The following is an 18,627-nucleotide window of genomic DNA, read 5'->3' on the forward strand; positions in this document are numbered from 1 at the left end:
GATCGATCGATCGAGGAAGATCTTTGATGTTTGGTTGGAGAGAGGATATTGTATTGTCTTGATTGGGTTTTTGGAATTGGATATTAGGAGATATATGTATCATTCATTCGTTACATCATTCTCTGCTCTTTGAATATAGACACGAGGATTACTGGGAGGGAATTTCCTAGCTGGTGAGATTCTTGTGTTTGAACTTTGGAGGGATGGAGATACTGGATACTGGATACTGGATGCGGATGTGATGATCAGGAGCTCAGTCCGGTTCTTGTTGTATATTAGTATGTTTGAGTTGTAGTGATAGGCTGGGTGTATGCGTGGTATGGGTGTTGATTTGGAATGGATATTAAGGGAAGATGAAAATTATATCTATATATACATAAATAGGATTGTATTCCTATCAAACTTCCCGTAAACCAGACAAGTTGAAGTGAAGAAGTGAAAGGCGATGAATATAACGATATAGATATATAGAGTTTTAGAGTATACCAAGATAAAATAAACCACAGCACAACATCCTTTCATCCTCCACATCCATTCACTCCTTAATCCTCGTGAAGCTCAAGGTACATAGTCAGGTATCAATTACTCGGGTTTACTTTTATCGATTATTTCTATTCAATATTCTCTTCTCTGTTCTGTTCTGTTCTGGTCTGGTCTGGTATAATCTAATCAAGTATGCTCTTACATACTCTACCCTGATTTTACATCCTCCCGATATTTTAGTACTTATATACACTTCCCTCCTCCCTTCTATTAATTCCTATCATGAGTCGTTACATCATTTTTCAGTTTCTATATTTCCTACCTCTCTCTTCTCTTCTTTTTTTTCATGCCTTTTTGATATTATCATAATCATCAACAGCAATCTCAACCCTAGCCAGCTCATCCATCCGTATACCGGAAGAAAATCCATTTAGTATAGTATCTCTAAACAAAAGAGAAAGGTATAAGAATTATAAGAATTGTAAGAATCATGAGATTTGTGAGATTTGTGAATTTGTGAGATTTGTGAATTTGTGAGATTTGTGAATTTGTGAGATTTGTGAATTTGTGAGATTTGTGAGTAGTTATATATACTCGAGTAATTATCTAGTTGTATGGGATTGGAAACGTGTATCTGCATGTATATATACATATATATATAATTTCTATCTCGTTTTCAGCTTATCTACTTATTTTTTCATCTTCTCGTGAGAGATTTGGCGCATGTATGTATGTATGTGTCTACTACCTCTACTAAATACCCAAATCATCGAAATCCCGAGATTCTCATCGTTTCAACCGTATCAATCTGAGTTGCTGGATTGTCATGATCTCGACTTAGATTGCATCAGGGTATGCAATATACGAAGACAAGAGGAAAGAAAGAAAGAAAACACGACATATCTTGCGAGAAGGATATCCGGAGAAGTGATAGGATCAGCTCGGTAGTCAATATTTGTGTTTTGGCGGATGAATGTATGCGGACATGTTAGGCGAATGAAAAGGAGATGGATATTTGATTTTTGGAGGGGTGGATTATAGGAGGGGGTGGAAGGTGGTTGTGAATACCTAGATTGTTTTTGTAAGTGAAATTTGTATTGTTAAGACTTTTGATAGATGATGGTGTATTGTGATGAGTGTATTCATCAGGTATAATAATATTGAGTTCATACACCAAATATCCATTGACAAACTATGTATTTCTAGAGTACAAAATATCATATACGTAACGCTCAAACCCTTCTATTCATACACGCTATCCATATCATACACTGTAATCCTTAGTGATACCACCATCACTTTTCCATCTAATCGAATCCAATCCCTATCCCAGTATCATTCCAAGATGGAAATGAACACCCAGTTATTTGCTACACCAAACAAACCCGGGATTTACAACGTCCCTCTCTCTTCTTCCTAAGTCCACACCTCACTTCGATTTATCCGTACCATTAATTAAATTATTGAATAGTTTGCCCACAGCAGAGGGCTATAATTCCACAAGCATTAGCCAAAATCCAAGTTTATCATCTTCACCTAGACATCTCCTCTTCCAAACTACTCATCCCTCTATTCTCTCGAATTTACCCAAAATACTTCACCCAATACCCACACCCACACCATATATCAACCCCCTACGCCAACCCCCCCCCAAAACTCTCCTTTCCAATTCACTAACCCTCAAAGAACCCCTTTTATGAAAAACAAGAAAAATAAAAACTTCTCACCTCAACCCTCTGATCACTAATCCCCTCACTAAACTTCTCACTCCCCACCCCCTGCGCCATCTCACTCCCCGGTTTCTGCGACTGCGAACCGAGCGTGGATGCGTAGCCGGGCGTATGATTATTACTCGCTCCAGCGCGGGAATATGCAGCTTCGATGTTTTGTACTGGATTTGCAGGTTAGTGATGGGTGATTCTCTACAGAGAGAGGAGATGGCAAACTATGAAGGAGGGAGAGAAAATGCCAAATGAGAAGGAGAAAGGAGAAAAGGAAAAATAAATCTCACCCCCGGGAGTTTTAAACGAAGGTAGCAAATCGCTCAGCGCAGATGTGCTTTTCATATCGTTGCTGGAATCGGAGTTGGAGTTGGTCATTTTGTTTATATGTATGTGTATGGATATACGTATGTATATCGTATAAATATGTGTGTATGAAATCCCAGTATTCAATCCCCAAACAGAAGAATTCTCTTCCTAATAAATAAACAGAAGATAGATATAAAAGATACCAAAGAAGAATTCGAATCCCTATTCGTTTTTAGCGATGCGAATAAATATAGATAGATATAAAGATACAAATAAAACAAGATGAATCAAGAAGATATTAATACCACAAACCAGCAGAAGGGAGGCGAGTTCTTCCTCCCGCATCGATCCCAATCCCAAAGTATATTGGTATGGTTGGGATCTGATACGATAGAGATAGGTAGGCAGGTTTCTCGACTAACTACTCGTAGGTACCTAGGAGTAACTCTACCCCAAATTTGGCAATTCGATTTGCATTACTTACTTACGGAGTACATACCATACACACAGAATTTTGGATCTAGGTAGGAAGTATTCATTTCCTCGTTATGTCATAGCATAGCATAGCACAGTATACCAAATCAAATCAAATCAAATCATATTACGAGTACGAATACCCACCTACCCTACCCTTCTATCTACATACCTCCTCCATCAAACACCCCATACTTCTACCACATCTGGATACGCATAGTATTGAAACGCAACACAATAGCTGCATGGCAATGTGCATCGAGTACGTACCCAAATCAACTCGTCATACATCCCCTCCGCACCCACAACCAAGATTCCCACCACGGGTCAGGGCCCCTCGGATCCGTGATCCATCCATGATCCATCCCGGTACTTAACGTTACTAGATAGTCGATACCGGAAACCCGCTAGTGTGGTCCCCGAATGACGATCGGATGAATCCACTCCTGACTTCACCCCTCGATCGGGAGTGGTTTGTTCCTTGTGACATTTGCGGATTGGGGGTTGGGATCGGGGGGTGGTGGGTGGTTTTGGATGGGGATTGGAAATGGGATTTGATGGGATTTGTGCATTTACCTATCGTAGGGAGTGCAAATACATATGTATGTGTATATATATATGTGTATATATGTGTGGAGTATAGTACTCGTAGGAGTTATCTTATTTCATCGATAGAATATGATATCACAGGATAAAGTGGTGTGATACAAGGCGATAATGTGGATAAAAAGATTCGTAGATGAATATATTTTGAAATTGTTTTTTGATATAATTTAAAGGTTGTCATCATGAATAATCCATATCCGCCATTTCCATTCTCATCTTCCAATCGCAAAATCCGAACAGTGTTCACGCTGCTTCGCTAGCAATTAACAATTGCTCGCTATCGTTATAAATCGACCTTGTATCTCCTCTTCCACCCGTTGTACATTCGTTCTCCTGACGCCTGTGCTAGATTTCTCCATCCACCCACATCCGCATCCATATTTCTAATCATATCCATATCCACACCTTATTCCTCGCCATTATATCCCCAAACACCATTCTGAATTACTGCCCCTTGACAATTCTACATTCACAAACATTAGCCCAAGTTCCATTCACTCCTGAGCCTCTATACCTCCTCCCCTTCTTCGTAACCTTCTCCCAAACATCACAACAGAAGAAGAATAAAAACTTACGAATTCCACATCTGTCCCACGAATCCTGCTTTGGGAGCCTGCTCTGCAAAACTCTCTCGTCTAGCCTTTGAAGCCGCATCACTGCTCGAGCGTTTCTGGTTCTGGAGTCCGGAGAAGAGAGTACCTTCTTGAGAGCCCTGTATTGTGTGTTGGTGATTAGCGAGGAGTTCTGAATGGAAGATGTGTGGAGAGAGAATGGATGTGTGAATTGGTGTGATGTTTGTGTATGATGTTTATTCATCTTGGTGGGGAGAATAGTGGAAGGGAAGACATCAAGATAGTTTTTGGAAAGGAGGGGGAGAAGTGAGGGAGACATACACGTCTGTAATTGACGTTGTTGGCTGGAGTAGCAACGCTGCCAGTTCCTCCCTTGACTGCGGTTGTTTGTTGGGAATTCATTGTTTTTAGTTGGTTGATTGATTGATTGATTGATTGATTGAAATGTATTGTATTGTAATGTGTTGTGTTGTATTGTGTTGTGTTGTATTGTATTGTATTGTTACTCTGTGAGAAAGAAGTAGTAAAGACAATTGGTATTTGTATTGGAATGTTGATAAGATGTGATATGAAATTGATTCAAAAACCACACGAGAAAAGCTCTCCTAATATACTTCTCTACTTCTCTACATCTCTACCATCCCCCTCCTCCCTCATCCCCTCCACCAATTCCCACCCAGCTAGTCCGAGCCTCCAAACCCCTCAAGCTTCATGTTGCAGATAGATCCAATAGCACACGATCCGCAACCCCCTTACCAATCAAACTCTATCTTCCCCTATCAAACAAAGGAGATCTTGGAAAGGGAATTCATTTTGGTCCAATCAATCGATTCACAATCATGATTCATGACATGTTTTTTCGATCTTCGATCCTGTACCACCAAATCATGGCCCAATATTCGAATACACATCTCACGTCAAGGTATCACTTTACCCCGCAAACCTGGCGTGATTCTCTACCATGTACTTGTTAGACATGCATATACATATTGGAAATCAAGGGTCTCATCATCCATTTGATGTGAAGATAGCATTATTTACATGTTTAACACCTCATCAAAGCAAAGCATGGTCGTATTCGTACTATTATCTAAGCAGGGGAGTATCAATTTATACTTTTATACTTTTATACTCTTATACTTCTCATACTAGAGCATCCTCAAGGCATCATCACATCAAAGAACAATTCAATTGGAGATAGAAATCGAAGTCTATTGAGGTCCATCGATCGAGCACGAGCATTGATTCCAATGATGTGGTGGTCTCGGTGGTGAACTTGGAATGTGGGGGGATCCATATAAACCAATGACGAATTGACTACGAAGTACCCTCTCATACCATGCATTTGGGGGATCCAATGAAAGAGTTTGGGGTAAGGTTAACCCTGGATCATCGGTGTTTTAAAGTTCCGATGGCCGACTTTGATTTTCACTCCCGTCTGCTGTTTCTGATATCGAAGATTCAAAGTATCCTGGAGGGTTAAGTAGGAATCGATGGACTGATTTTCTTTTTCAAAATAGTCTCATAGTCTGCCTCCACGGCAGTGGCCCTCGGAGAGCCAGCGGGGTGTCATTTTCCACTTTTCATTCTCCCATTCATTAACAGAAATTCAACTGACAGTTTGTAAGACAACATGGAAGCAAGTCCTCAAACCCTCTTTTGCTCGCTCGTTCTACTCGAATTTCATTTCATATTTTCTTCATTCCTCTTCCAGATTGTAATACATAACATATCCGTGGAAAAGAAAGGAAGATGAAAAGAAGGAAACAATTGTCCATTGACTTCAAACATAGCTCCGAAAATCATTCAAGCGCAGATACTCTGTAGTAATCTAGCCCAGTTAACTTGACTTCTAAATTCCAGCTCTCGAACATCAAGAAGATCTGGAGAATGTTGAGTAAAGCTATTAGGTACCTAGTATACTCCATGAAACCTCTACGAGTAACGAGTACACACTTGTGCAATCTAATATATTGCCAAATACCTTATTGCTCACAGACTTTTGTTTGTTCAAAGGTATGGATGAATACTTTCGAAGTTCACAAGAACTGGTATAAATTGAGGGTGTTGAAGATTGGTTATGATTTTGCTATAAATCTATTCTATTGCACATCCATCAATGAATCTAGAGCAATCTAGAATTTCGCACTCTTGTTTCTCAATGCGCTGAAGTAAAGAATCGCCATACTTGGCTCATATATTCCATCGCTTTGCTCCAGTACCAGTACCCGCGATATTACACCAGTCTGTTCAGAATATCACCAATAACAAGCAAGTTAAAATGTGAGGTTGGTATGAATTTTGTTTTATTTCATGTCACAAATATGCAATCAGCACTTGCAAGAAAAGCCGGCAAGCCGGTCGGTCTCTAAGGCCGCAGACTTGATCCGAATAGGAAGCAAGCTGAACAGTTGGATGAACTGCTTCATTGTAATCTGATCCGTAGATGCAGTAAAGTACAACCAATGATGCCCCTTGTTTTCCTGTCAATAACTCCATAAGCCCACGTTACGACAAAATCCTAAAGAACTCGCCGAATCGATACACTCGAAGCCCATGCCATATTTTTTTGATTGAAACGCTTATCTGACGATACCCTCGAAACGGTTCTTGAACCATCTAGGTTGAAATGTTAGCAAAATCATTGACATTAAATTCTTCGGTGAGCACATAATTTGACGGTCTCATCACGCTTGATCTTGTGGTTGGCACCAATGGAGGTCTTGCAGCGACGACGCTTGGCAACACGCTCACCTGGGCGGGTCATGCAGGCGTAGAAATCCATTCCGTAAATACCGATCGCAGGGTCGTACTTGATACCGAGATCGATGTGTTCGGAGATACCGAAACCGAAGTTACCGGTCTCAGAGAAGTTGCGCTTGCGGAGCTCATATTCCTTGACCTTCAATCCACGCTCCAAAATTTCCTCAGCCTTTGGGCCACGGACGGTGACGTGAACAGCGATCTTTTCGTTACGACGGATACCGAAGGTACGGACAGTGTATCTGGCCTTGCCTGTGGTTTAAATGTTAGAGGAATTTCTAACGAATAATTGCTATAATTGGTGGATGCCTACTGTAAACTGGGGTTTGACCACTCAATTGTTCCAAAACTTTGGCAGCACGGGTAAGTCTGTCACCAGATTCTCCGACGGAGATGTTGAGAACGAGCTTCTGGATTTTAAGCTCCTTCATGGGGTTTGCGGTCTTCTCTCCGGATGCAGCCATTTTGAATGATGCTGTTACGATTAGTCGTGGGGAATTGTCGTTTTTCGTCGTGGATCGTCAAATTCAAAAATAAACTCCAAAAGGTCCAAAAAGTTATATTCGCTAATAAGTGCGCAAACCCTAAAAGGTGGGCGACGATGTTTAGGTAAGCATTTCTTGTGGCCTCATGTTTGAGGCTTCAATACTTTTTCATTTGAAGCTCGAGCCAGCCTTGTACAATCTTGAAGAACCTCATATCAAGAACTCATATACTCATAATAGAGTTTTGAAATCAAAAGAAGTGATCGGACTTCTATACACATTCTTTGAAAACCAGAGAGCCGTAATAACGCGCACTCAAAAGTCATCATCATGGCGAACAAGCAGGGAAAGATGGTGAGTTTAAAACCCCCTTCTTAAAACCATTACAAGCTTGTGTTGACATTATAGGCTGACATTTACTCTTTCTACAGGCCGGTCTCGTATGTGATATCCTTCAATGCAGCTATTGCAGCTTTGCGCGACCCTTTCGACCTGAGATGTGGACTGATTGAGTTATAGATCAACTACCGGATGAGAGTGACTATGAATGATGGGCGTCAAATGGTCGGACAGATGTTAGCATTTGATAAGGTCGAATCCCTATGCATCAATCACAATGGGTCATGCTAACTATCCAATAGCACATGAACCTCGTTCTCGCCGATACCGAAGAATTCAGACGCGTCAAGCGCAAGGCACCAAAAAGTACAGCTGCTCCTGGAGCTAGTTCCACTGCACCACCTCTTGTTGAAACCGAAGAAAAGCGTACATTAGGTCTTACTATTATTCGAGGCACACACGTCATATCTCTTTCTGTCGAATCACCACCACCAGCAGATCCAAGTTCTCGTTTAGGTGCCAGCGTCCCAGGTGGTGCTGTACCATCAGCTGCTATGGCCGCTGGAACTGGAATCGCGCGACCAGCTGCTGGAAGAGGGGGCTTGGCTGGTCCTGCTGTTGGAATTGGTGGTTTCCCGGGTATGCCAGCTCCTCCGCCATTTGGAAGAGGTGCACCACCTCCAGGATTTGGTGGTGGATTTCCTCCTCCAGGTTTCCCTGGTCCACCTGGTCCACCAGGAGGTTTCGCTCCACCTCGCAGATAGATATCTGAAGAACAATGGGTTACACGATCGTTTCAAATTGAATCTTAAAGAATATTCTCAGAGGAGCATGCTGCATATAATCTGATGAATGGTCAAGGCATATTGAACATGATGATCGGTAAAGAAATAAGAGAAGAGAGATCCAAAGGAAACTCACGGACATGCATGATAGGGGCAATGCAGAGAAGGTTAAATTCAATCAGAATAAAGGCGTTGAGGGGTGGCTTTTGACTTCATACCAAAATTCGCAAATTTGTAGCATAAAAGCAAGCAAGCAAAGCGACAACGCTAATTGAATTCTATATAATTTTGCTCATTCTCGTAATGCAGGTGTTGTAGTTCTCACTCACATCATTAAATTGGTTTAATCTTGCCATCTTCTCTTCTCATTTTCCCCTAAAACTCACCCATTCAAATCCAGTCCCGTCACCACGTGACACTACATCAAAATATAATTCTCGGACAAATTCAGGGTAAATCCGATCCCAGCACGTTGTTCCGTCCGTCCCGTCAAAACCTATTTTGGCAGCTGGGTATCAAACAACAACAATCACATCACCATTCAGAATACCTCGAAAAATATTCAAGATGGCTGCGTTGGTCAAAGCAATTAATGCGAAGATTCGTAGTAACCCTGCGGTTAGCTATGTTTGTTCTACTCGTAAGTTCTTCTAATCTTTCAAACCGGGAAAGAGGGGAGGAGGGAGAGAGCTGGGAGGAGGGATGGATGGGCATTGGCAGGATCAAATTGAGAGCGGCGTGGAGGAACCAGAAGTGAGCTGAGGAGGTGAAAGTTGATTCCAGTATCGGGAAAGATTGAGAGTGAGAATGAGGGAAATGGGTGGGGAATTGACGGGTTAGAGAAACTCGGATTCCAAAATCCAGATTTGGCATTCGCAGCTCCGGAATCTCATAGAGCGTATGGAATATATACATGAGATTGTCTTCTAACACTATGATCAGATTTCTGGGGTCCAGTCTCCAACTTCGGTATTCCCATCGCCGCAGTAATGGACACACAAAAGAGTCCTGATTTGTATGTCTCTCTCTTCTCCCCTCTTCTAAATTTAAATTCACATCTTGAAAACCAAGTTGCTAATTATTTTCCTCCAATAGGATTTCGGGTAAAATGACTTTGGCACTCTGCATTTACTCCGCAACTTTCATGCGCTACTCTCTTGCTGTCACACCACTCAATCCTCTTCTCTTTCTCTGCCACTTCGTAAATGAAGGCGCACAACTCACACAGGGTTACAGATGGATGCAATACCATCAATGGGGGGGCAAAGAGGCCGAAGCCAAGGCAAAGATCGGAACTGGGGTAGAGGGTGTTAAGGAGAGTGTCGTGGAGGCTGTGAAGAAGGCTGAGGCAAAGGTTGAGAAGGCTGTTGGAAAATAAATTTGCGGCGTGGAACATGAGAGAGATATGAGAAAGGAAAGGAGAATTGTTGGCATGGGAGAGGCGCTTTGCAACACTGTACTCGTACAATGGGTTATGGGCTAGGAGAGATGCAGATGCTGGAGTATCAAAAAGATATCGGAGAATGCGTGCGTGCGTTTGTGCATTTCACCTAGAGGAGGTAAAGCAATGCAAAAGATGAAGAAAGACAGATGATGGATGGAATTCTTAATGCAATTACGAGCTGATACCTATTCAATAAAAAGATCACGATTTTTGCATTTTTGAATTTGGCCGAATAAGTCTATATTTGTTCGTTGCATTGATGTTTAATCGAGCATTAAGACAGTTTTGATTCTTAAGCATTGTTTATTCACTCCTCGCAAAAACCACAAGAGACCAAATCTTCGGATGGTCTTCAGTAAACGGTTAGGTAGATTCCAAGTTTGTTGAGTTAAGACGGTATATACATATATACATTGCATACTAGACAAGTACCTAACACAAGCTATACAACAACCCAGCCCGGCATCATTCACATATAGATGCAAAAGGGCTAACCATCAAATCTCCCAAGCGGCGAGAATCGAGACATCCGTTGATTAACATGTTGGTCTGCGGCACAGACAGATTGCGGCGCTGATTTCATTTCTGGGGATATGTGGGTACTAGGTGGTGGTTTGGTGAGGAGTGGTGTTTGGAAAGGAGATTGGGGATTGGAAATAAGAAGGGGAAACAAGATATGAGAGGGTGGGGAGGGGGTGAGGTGAGAGGTGAGGGTGAGAGGTATGAAAATCAATAGATTGATTAAAAGAGGAGTTGTGGGAGTTAAGCATGTGAAATGATGGGATTTGTTAAGGTGATGAACGGGGCAGGAGGGGAGGGGAGGAAGGGAGGGAGAATATAACGTCAAGTGAGAAGAAGGAGTGTGAGTAGGAGTAGGGGAACAATATATTCTACTATGTTGGTAGTAGGTAGTTGGTTAATGATCATCGAGATTCGTATTGAGATATCTCGTAGGTATACGTAGACGGTGCGAGTCTTGATTAGGTATCCTACCTACGTAGTATCATTCGTTTCGTATCATATCGCATCATATCATATCATACCAATTTACGGGGAAATGTAAAATCCGATAACAAGTTTAGAAAAGGAATATTCTTACTTAGTGAATATTAGGTATTATATATTAGGAAATGCTAAATTGAAAAAGATGTTTTGTGTTGTATACAAGGGGGGGGAAAGGGGGGTAGGGTATCAATTCCAACATGATCATACATGTTAGAACCTAGGAAGAAGAACGAAGTGGTGTGCTGGGGTTTCATCAACGTGACGCTGGTATGCTGTTGAGATTGACTTTTAAGATTGTGGAATCGTGGGTATTTGGAGAGGGGGGGGGGGGGGGGGGGGGGGTATACATATGTGTGTGTGTGGACTAGGGATGAATTGCTTCTATTGCATTGGGAGGAGAAATTGAGAGATGAGATAAGAGGGAAATTGGGTTGGCAGGAAAGAGAAGAGAAGAGAAGGAAAGATTCAAGATGTGGATTTCGAATGGATGGAATGCAATGTAATGTGATGCTGTGAGTTTGTGGGTATAGAATGCCCAGGTGGGAATTGATGAAACGAGAATCAAAGACCGGGAATCACGCATCAAGAGTTAAGCGACGAGGAAAGAGCAAAGGTACAATAGTAGGTAGGTAGGTAGGTAGGTATTCTTTCATTTTCATGGCGCACAATCAATCTAGATAGCGAATCTTCCAACTCCGGATTCCTAGGCGTATTGTATTTCCAAAATTGCATCCAGCAATATTAATATAGATTTCAAGTCCAGCTTCTTTCTTTTCAACGAGTGGGGGTTTCTTTTGAATTTCTCGGGTTTCTTTCTGAGTCCTGGTATCGTGGGAGTGGATGTGTTTATCCTATTCATCCTTTCATCCCCCCTCCCCCCCCCTGGTTTGTTTGTTCGTTCGGTTGTTTCATCCGCCGATATACCGTGGTAGTGCAATGCTACCTACCCCTAGCCCCTTCATCCACACCCTTTCATCCATCCATACACTTTAACTGTTAAAGCAAAAAAAGAAATTGTAAACGACTGCAGCGTTATAGGGAGTATCTTCCAGCCAACCGACCAAACTCCGTCCATCAAAAAGGTAGTTAAAAAAAGAAATAGGGAAAAAGAAAATAAATGTCAAGGAACAATATAAAACATGGGTGTATGGTGAGTATGTCCTAGACACCAAACACACACAAAAACCCAAATTCAAATCCAAGTCCCAGCCCAAGAATTCCAAAAACTATCCACCCACCCTCACACCACAGACCAAATAAATTATCTACATTCACACCTTCTTAATTCCCAACAATTCTATCTTCCCGAATTTGGAAGCGGACTAGCATAAGCACCGGGTATCGGTACACTAGCATAAGTTTGTTCGCCCGGCGCCGCATCCACATGTTCCACAACTCTCTGTTGTTGCTGCTGAGGTGGTGGCGGCGGAGGAGTCTGAGCTTGGAATGCTCCCTGATCCATCTTCGGCGTGGCGCTTTGCACTTTAATCGGAGGTGCTTGTAGGGTAAACGGTTTCGCTGCACTCATTCCACCATACGACCTTGCCTCTACAAATCTCGTTCCATGACCTTCCTCGGCATCCGGACCATTCTGATACGCGCTCGGTGGGAATTTCGGAGATTTGGCATATTGGGAGTAGGAGGGGCTCAAGGGGCCAAAACCAGGCGTGTTGGGTGCAGATTGGGAGCGGAGTTGAGCGAGGTAGAGATCTGAGCGAGCGCGATCGCGAATGGCCATGGACTTGCGAAGTCGTTGTTTGGAATAGTAGCGGTAGAAGACGACGGCGTAGATGGCGATGGTGATGGATTCGAGGACGACTTCGATGATGCAACAGACGAGACCCCAGGACTAGAGTGAAGGTGTTAGAATGAATTGTGAGAATGAATTGAACGAGGGGAGAAACTTACTTGCAATCGGCAGACTAGGGCATAGTCCACTTCTTCTTGAAAAATTTCTCGTCTTTTGTTGTCGACACATGACCAGCCCCAGATATCTTTGTTGTTTCCAGAGTTTCTTGCACCCTGTAAGATACCAGCTGCTACTGCCCACATAACTGTACTGAAGATAAAGTAGGCGACTGCAAAGAGCGTATAATAAACCGCAACCTTCTCTGCTCGCTTGTGGCCTCCTTTCCAATAATTGTAGAAGACAACTAGACAAAGTGCAAGTGATACACAGGATACTGAAAGAACGACTATTTGAGGCCAAGTCTTTGTACCCTCTGCCCAAGGCGGAAGATTGCTTCGGGCTGGTAATGATTTGGTTGCGTTGAAGATGGTGACGGAAGTTGAGATCATGGCGAGAACGATTAGACTGCAGCTGAAGTTTACAAATCTTAGGAGTAGCTTTGCTACTCTGACTCTGGTCTTGACTTTCTGCTCAATTGTTAGTGTGAATCAAGATCATTGTCTTGAAGATTCTCATACCAAGTCCTTGACTTGTTCCTTCTCAGTCAATTCCTCATGCTTTTCTAAAACCTGTTCCTCTCGAAATGTCGGACTTAATGGGTTCATCATTCTTCCCGGCGTGCCGGGTACTCTTAATGCGCTTTTTAATGGTGATGATGGTGTGAGTGGCATCTCAACCGGAACACCTTGAGATTGTCTTTGATTATCTGATATGTAGCCGAAGCCAATATCGGAGGGTTGTGATTGAGCCATGTATGCTTGTGATTTCGGGGCCTGGGAATCTGATGTGCTTGGAGGATCTGCAAATGGTGATCTCTTATCATCTACAGGAGAATATACAGCCGTCGCTTCGGCGAATCTGGGTGTTCGAGGAACTTTGAGTGATGAAGCTGACGAAGCTGTAGATGAATCGCTAGACGATCGGGGCTGTGTGAGGGGAGGTGGACGCCTCTTGTTTGTTGGTGGTGCTAAATAAATCAATGAGCATACGGATACATCAACGATAACTAATAGTCAGACTACTAACATGACATTGTGATGAATTGAAAAGGAAGGAAGGACAAATTGACGCAAGTTACTCGAGTATATCGTGAGGCCAAAAAGAGACTTGACCAAAAGCACTATCAATGGAAGTGCAAGCAAGTAAAATGGTTAAAGGAAGAAAAGGTTGTACAATTAGAGACCAGCTACCAAGGGAGAAAGAAGACAAAACAGTTCTTGAAGATGAGGGGATGCCGTAGGGTTTTGTGTAGCGCGCGCAACAACGACAAAAGCAAGAAATTGGAATAAAATACCAGGCTTCGTACGACTGTTTGAAGAAAGCGGGAGATGGAGAGCAATGATATGACTTGTAGATCAGATGCAAGACCAGGATATCGGACACCTAGTGGCCAAATATTGGCCTCGCACTGAAGGGAAAGAATATAACTGGATGAATGGTGGGGTCTAACCTTACAGATATTGGGACCGAAATAGACGCCCGCTGATAGTGTGCATCAAAGATGCGTTTTTCTATTCGCACGAACTAAACAAAAGTAGAAAGTGTGTGGTTCTACCCGTCGATATATTGTCTAGATCGATGGGGGCAAGAACTGCGGTCTCAACACAAGGCTGAGTGAGATTTATTATAAATGATTCGACATTTGTTGGATTTTCAGCCACGAGAGGAATATCAAACATACGCAAAAGATACTTTTGAACATGCAGAAAGAGATGGAGAAAATTGAAAACGATATAGAAGACAGAAAATTGCAAGCAGAAATTACACGGTTAGAAGCAAATGAGTAAGGTGGTACTACCCATCTCTCATCTTTTTTTGGCGCCCACTCTTCACTACACCACCACTCAGGGCCATTTTCTGACCTGGTCTTTATCAATGATTTGCAGAGCGGGGGATTTCAATTCCCTTCAATACTCCCGGGCTGACCTCTTTGGCACTTTGCATCTGCATATTGGATGTGTGAACGATGCAAACCAGGATATGATTGGAGGAAACCGATATTAATGCTTGAAGGAAACACATGCGAGTGAGAGTGAAAATTGAATCTTTCGGCTATGATTTGCTAGTGATATACATGCTGCTTTTAAATCCGAACATGGTGTGCACGATGAATAAACAGGGGACCACAATCACAATTTATGTATTGGCTTCAAAGTTTTGGCTGCATTTAATAATTGAGATAAATCTTACACAACTAAAACAGCAACTACTCCCCCAGCCTATCCGCATTAGCGAGGACTAGCTCGGGCGGTAAACAAACATACTAGGTATGTCAGCACCAATCGCGATTTATCCATCCTCCCCCTTCATCAGCACGGACTTGGCGGCATCTACTTCTGTAAGAACGACAAGTACCATTTCTGATGGACCCTTGACCAGCATCACCAAAGTCTCTATCTACCGTATTGATCTTCAGAATCCAATCAATCCTTCATTATCAGAAGAAGCTTGGACATCTATCGTTTGATCATTCGATAGAGAATTTCAATATCGATTGATATCCAATAGATAGATTTTCTTTTGGTGTTAAGGAACTATTTTTGCTATATTCTATACTAACTTTGTCTACGGAGTATGATGGAAAAAACTACCTAGTTACAAGGCAATTAATCATAATGCAAAAGAATACCCATTAGATTTATCAAGCATCCACGCACTGCACTACGCAGGCTTGAGGCAGGTACCATATATAGATAGGTAGGTACACACACACATTGTACATCCAGATAAAAGAATCTATATTTAAAAGATGTGATAGTACACGCATACACATTCATCCGTATTAGTATTACTAGTTGCAAAATATCAATAATAATAAAATGATTACATAGATCGAATTATCAATTCAAATCATTTTTCAAGAGAAATTTTCTATTCAATCCATGCAATCAATTCCAAGATATTTCCCATGTCTATGTCTGTTTCTATTTTAAACAGATCAAAGACAAACAAACCACAGTCCAGACGCCTTTGCGAATTCCCGCTCATCCGTTCCATTAGAAATCTAGATGTAACGATAACAATAACAATGATGATGATAAAATAGATCATAAGCATGAGTACCTAGGCTATTCTCCCAAAGTCCGTATCCCATCTGAACAGAATACTAGACAAGCAGTTACCCGTACGAACACCCTCACACTGGGCTGTTGCACGAGAGATACCATAGTTCTAGTGCTGACTCCATTCACCCATCATCTGTCCTCTCAGGTGTCGAACGCACCAGTGAAAAGAGACATCACAATTTACAAACGCCTTTTCAACATTACCGAATCCCAGATGATATAATAATGCTCTAAAAAAAGTCCTTTGCATGTTGCAGATTCATGTTTCCAGTTGAAAGTCATGGCTGCATGTCTGGGCCGATGGGTCGACAAGAACGGTCTTATCGTTTCCTGCCCAATCCTACGTTTCAGGAAGTCGCAAGAATTCGATGGATTTGTCTTACTCTGATTATGCACGTGGATTATACTACATATAGGTACTCCATGGTCATGATAGCAAAGCAAAAAATGTGCCTGAAAGCTCAATTGAAAAATAGTCACAAATGTTGAATTTTCATATCACGTTACGCCCTGTGGGTCGTTTCTATGGTAGGGTATCTCTAGAATTTTTCCCTCAAATGGGTTGAAGCAAGGTTTCCAACCTTGCAATATCCGCTCGCTATCCCGAACCTTACGGAATAGACAATTTAGTGGTGGAACAAACGAATGCTTTGCTCGACAAATGTGATGTCAAGCTTTTCAGCAGTTTCAAAGACATATGAATCATTTTGACTGCCACTTGGTGCAGCAATGTACTTAACACCTGATCTTGCAGCACGGTAGACATTATCGATGAATGGGAACTAGTCAAGTTAGTAGTGTATAAAATGAGGCAATAGAAATAACGTAAACTTACAAATGCATCACTGGAAACTGCAACTTGAGTGAGCTTCGACATCCATTCTTCTCTCTCCTTTTCAGTGAACTCGGCAGGAACCTCTTCAAAGAAACCTTCGTATCCTTCACGCTCTGGACCAGATTTTGGCAATTCACCACTGACGAGGAGATCAATTGCATTGCTCTTGTCAGGGCGCTTGGTACCAGTCTTGAACTTGATACCCAAAACACGTGGATGAAACCTCAACCACCAGTTATCGGCCTTATCTCCGGCAAGTCGGGTGCAGTGAATGCGAGATTGTTGACCAGCTCCCAAGCCAATGACTTGACCATTTAGGGCGTAGCAAACAGAGTTACTTTGTGTATATTTCAATGCGATAGTAGCCACTGTCAAGTCTCGGACAGCTGAGTCGGAAAGAGGGGCGGACTCTTTTGGTGTAATGATGGAAGAGAATGACTTGGGGGAAATGACAATATCGTTGCGGCGTTGGCTCAAGTTGATGCCATAAACGGTTCTTGTCTCTTGTTTAGGTGGTGTGAAGTCGGGGTCCATTTGAAGGACAAGGTACTTACCACCCTTCTTTTTTCTCAAGATCTCAAGGGCGGCATCCTCGTAGCCTGGAGCAATAACACCATCCGAAACTTCTCTTGAAATAATCTTGGCAGTTGGAACGTCAACGATATCACTCAATGCAATCATATCTCCGAAACTGCTCATTCGGTCTGCACCTCTGGCACGTGCGTATGCCTGAGCCAAAGGAGAATTCTCCAAACCAGCAATGTCATCGACCATGTAGACTTTACGCTCATCAGCTGTGAGAGGAACACCAATTGCAGCACCTGCAGGTGAGACATGCTTGAAACTGGCCGCTGCTGGGTGACCAAGGGCGGCCTTGAGCTCCTTAACTAAAGGCCATGCATTGAGAGCGTCTAGAAGATTGACATATCCTGGGGAGCCACAAAGAACCTTGAATGGCATAGGTCCCTCACTGACATAGGCTTGAGCAGGCTTCTGATGTGGGTTGGCACCATATCTCAAAGCAAGTTGTTGTACACCCTCTCCAGCATATTGCTTACGGAAATAATCCGAGATGGAAGCGTCATAATCCGCAGTATGTTCAAAAGCCTTCAATGCATACAACTTTCTGCTACGCTCTGTGACATCACCCTTCGCAAGTTCTTCCAAGAATTCTGGATAATCTCCTGGGTCGGTCAAGATTGTGACTCGAGTGTGGTTTTTGGCAGCAGCTCTGATCAAAGTAACTCCTCCAATATCAATATCCTCGACAGCCTCAGGGATTGTAACATTAATCTTGTTGATTGTCTCCTTGAAAGGGTAAAGGTTGCAGATGACGTAGTCTACTTTGTCGATGTTCTGCTCTGCGAGATCTTTTTCGTCGGATGCAAGGTCGCGAGCAAGGATACCGGCGTGAACTGATGGATGGAGTGTCTTGACTCTACCACCCAACATCTCTGGGGCATGAGTGATTGCGGAAACATCTCTAGGTTTACACGTTAGAGATGTAAATGATATTTTATCGCATTGGTGATAGGGTTTTCAAGGTCGAAAAGTTCAAAAGGTGAGGGAGCGTCTTACTCAACTGGGAAACCAGACTCTCTAATCATTTTAGAGGTCCCACCTGAAGCAAGAAGACGAACATTCTGCTTGATCAATCCCTTGGCCAGATCAAGAAGCCCCTTCTTGTCATAGACAGAAATGATAGCTATTGAATCATGTCAGTCGAGGAGGTTCTATTAATTACGATCTTTCCTTTCTCTATTTGAATGGCATAAGACTAACTGACCAGTCTTTTGGGCAGACATTGTGCTTTGCTGCAAGAATCTGTGTGA

At 42.5% G+C, this 18,627-nt stretch overlaps 7 protein-coding genes across 7 annotated transcripts; 2 read left to right on the forward strand and 5 right to left on the reverse strand.

Annotated features, from left to right (window-relative positions):
• Nucleotides 1-1,912: 1,912 nt before the first annotated feature.
• On the reverse strand, nucleotides 1,913-2,582 carry EAF02_000635 (uncharacterized protein; the record flags this gene model as incomplete). Its single annotated transcript, XM_038896683.1, has 3 exons — nucleotides 1,913-1,972; nucleotides 2,211-2,374; nucleotides 2,495-2,582. The coding sequence occupies 3 exons, from the start codon at nucleotides 2,580-2,582 to the stop codon at nucleotides 1,913-1,915; spliced, it is 312 nt and encodes a 103-aa protein (XP_038763542.1).
• A 1,455-nt stretch (nucleotides 2,583-4,037) lies between these two features.
• On the reverse strand, nucleotides 4,038-4,567 carry EAF02_000636 (uncharacterized protein; the record flags this gene model as incomplete). The annotated part of the gene is made up of 3 exons (XM_038896684.1): nucleotides 4,038-4,056; nucleotides 4,169-4,305; nucleotides 4,487-4,567. The coding sequence occupies 3 exons, from the start codon at nucleotides 4,565-4,567 to the stop codon at nucleotides 4,038-4,040; spliced, it is 237 nt and encodes a 78-aa protein (XP_038763543.1).
• Nucleotides 4,568-6,815: 2,248 nt separating this feature from the next.
• Nucleotides 6,816-7,392, reverse strand: EAF02_000637 (uncharacterized protein; the record flags this gene model as incomplete). Its single annotated transcript, XM_038896685.1, has 2 exons — nucleotides 6,816-7,180; nucleotides 7,242-7,392. The coding sequence occupies 2 exons, from the start codon at nucleotides 7,390-7,392 to the stop codon at nucleotides 6,816-6,818; spliced, it is 516 nt and encodes a 171-aa protein (XP_038763544.1).
• Nucleotides 7,393-7,743: 351 nt separating this feature from the next.
• On the forward strand, nucleotides 7,744-8,516 carry EAF02_000638 (uncharacterized protein; the record flags this gene model as incomplete). Its single annotated transcript, XM_038896686.1, has 4 exons — nucleotides 7,744-7,767; nucleotides 7,845-7,853; nucleotides 7,933-8,004; nucleotides 8,055-8,516. 4 exons carry the CDS (start codon nucleotides 7,744-7,746, stop codon nucleotides 8,514-8,516), a joined length of 567 nt encoding a protein of 188 aa, XP_038763545.1.
• Nucleotides 8,517-8,954: 438 nt separating this feature from the next.
• On the forward strand, nucleotides 8,955-10,254 carry EAF02_000639 (uncharacterized protein). Its single transcript, XM_038896687.1, has 3 exons — nucleotides 8,955-9,177; nucleotides 9,480-9,552; nucleotides 9,633-10,254. The coding sequence occupies exons 1-3, from the start codon at nucleotides 9,105-9,107 to the stop codon at nucleotides 9,913-9,915; spliced, it is 429 nt and encodes a 142-aa protein (XP_038763546.1). The 5' UTR covers nucleotides 8,955-9,104; the 3' UTR covers nucleotides 9,916-10,254.
• A 2,029-nt stretch (nucleotides 10,255-12,283) lies between these two features.
• On the reverse strand, nucleotides 12,284-13,928 carry EAF02_000640 (uncharacterized protein; the record flags this gene model as incomplete). Its single annotated transcript, XM_038896688.1, has 4 exons — nucleotides 12,284-12,835; nucleotides 12,895-13,362; nucleotides 13,414-13,862; nucleotides 13,922-13,928. 4 exons carry the CDS (start codon nucleotides 13,926-13,928, stop codon nucleotides 12,284-12,286), a joined length of 1,476 nt encoding a protein of 491 aa, XP_038763547.1.
• A 2,658-nt stretch (nucleotides 13,929-16,586) lies between these two features.
• EAF02_000641 (uncharacterized protein) lies at nucleotides 16,587-18,600 on the reverse strand (the record flags this gene model as incomplete). Its single annotated transcript, XM_038896689.1, has 4 exons — nucleotides 16,587-16,742; nucleotides 16,796-18,278; nucleotides 18,374-18,500; nucleotides 18,582-18,600. The coding sequence occupies 4 exons, from the start codon at nucleotides 18,598-18,600 to the stop codon at nucleotides 16,587-16,589; spliced, it is 1,785 nt and encodes a 594-aa protein (XP_038763548.1).
• Nucleotides 18,601-18,627: the final 27 nt, after the last annotated feature.

This window comes from Botrytis sinoallii (assembly GCF_014898435.1).
Source record: "Botrytis sinoallii strain Bc 23 chromosome Unknown BSIN_001, whole genome shotgun sequence".
Lineage (NCBI taxonomy): Eukaryota > Fungi > Ascomycota > Leotiomycetes > Helotiales > Sclerotiniaceae > Botrytis > Botrytis sinoallii.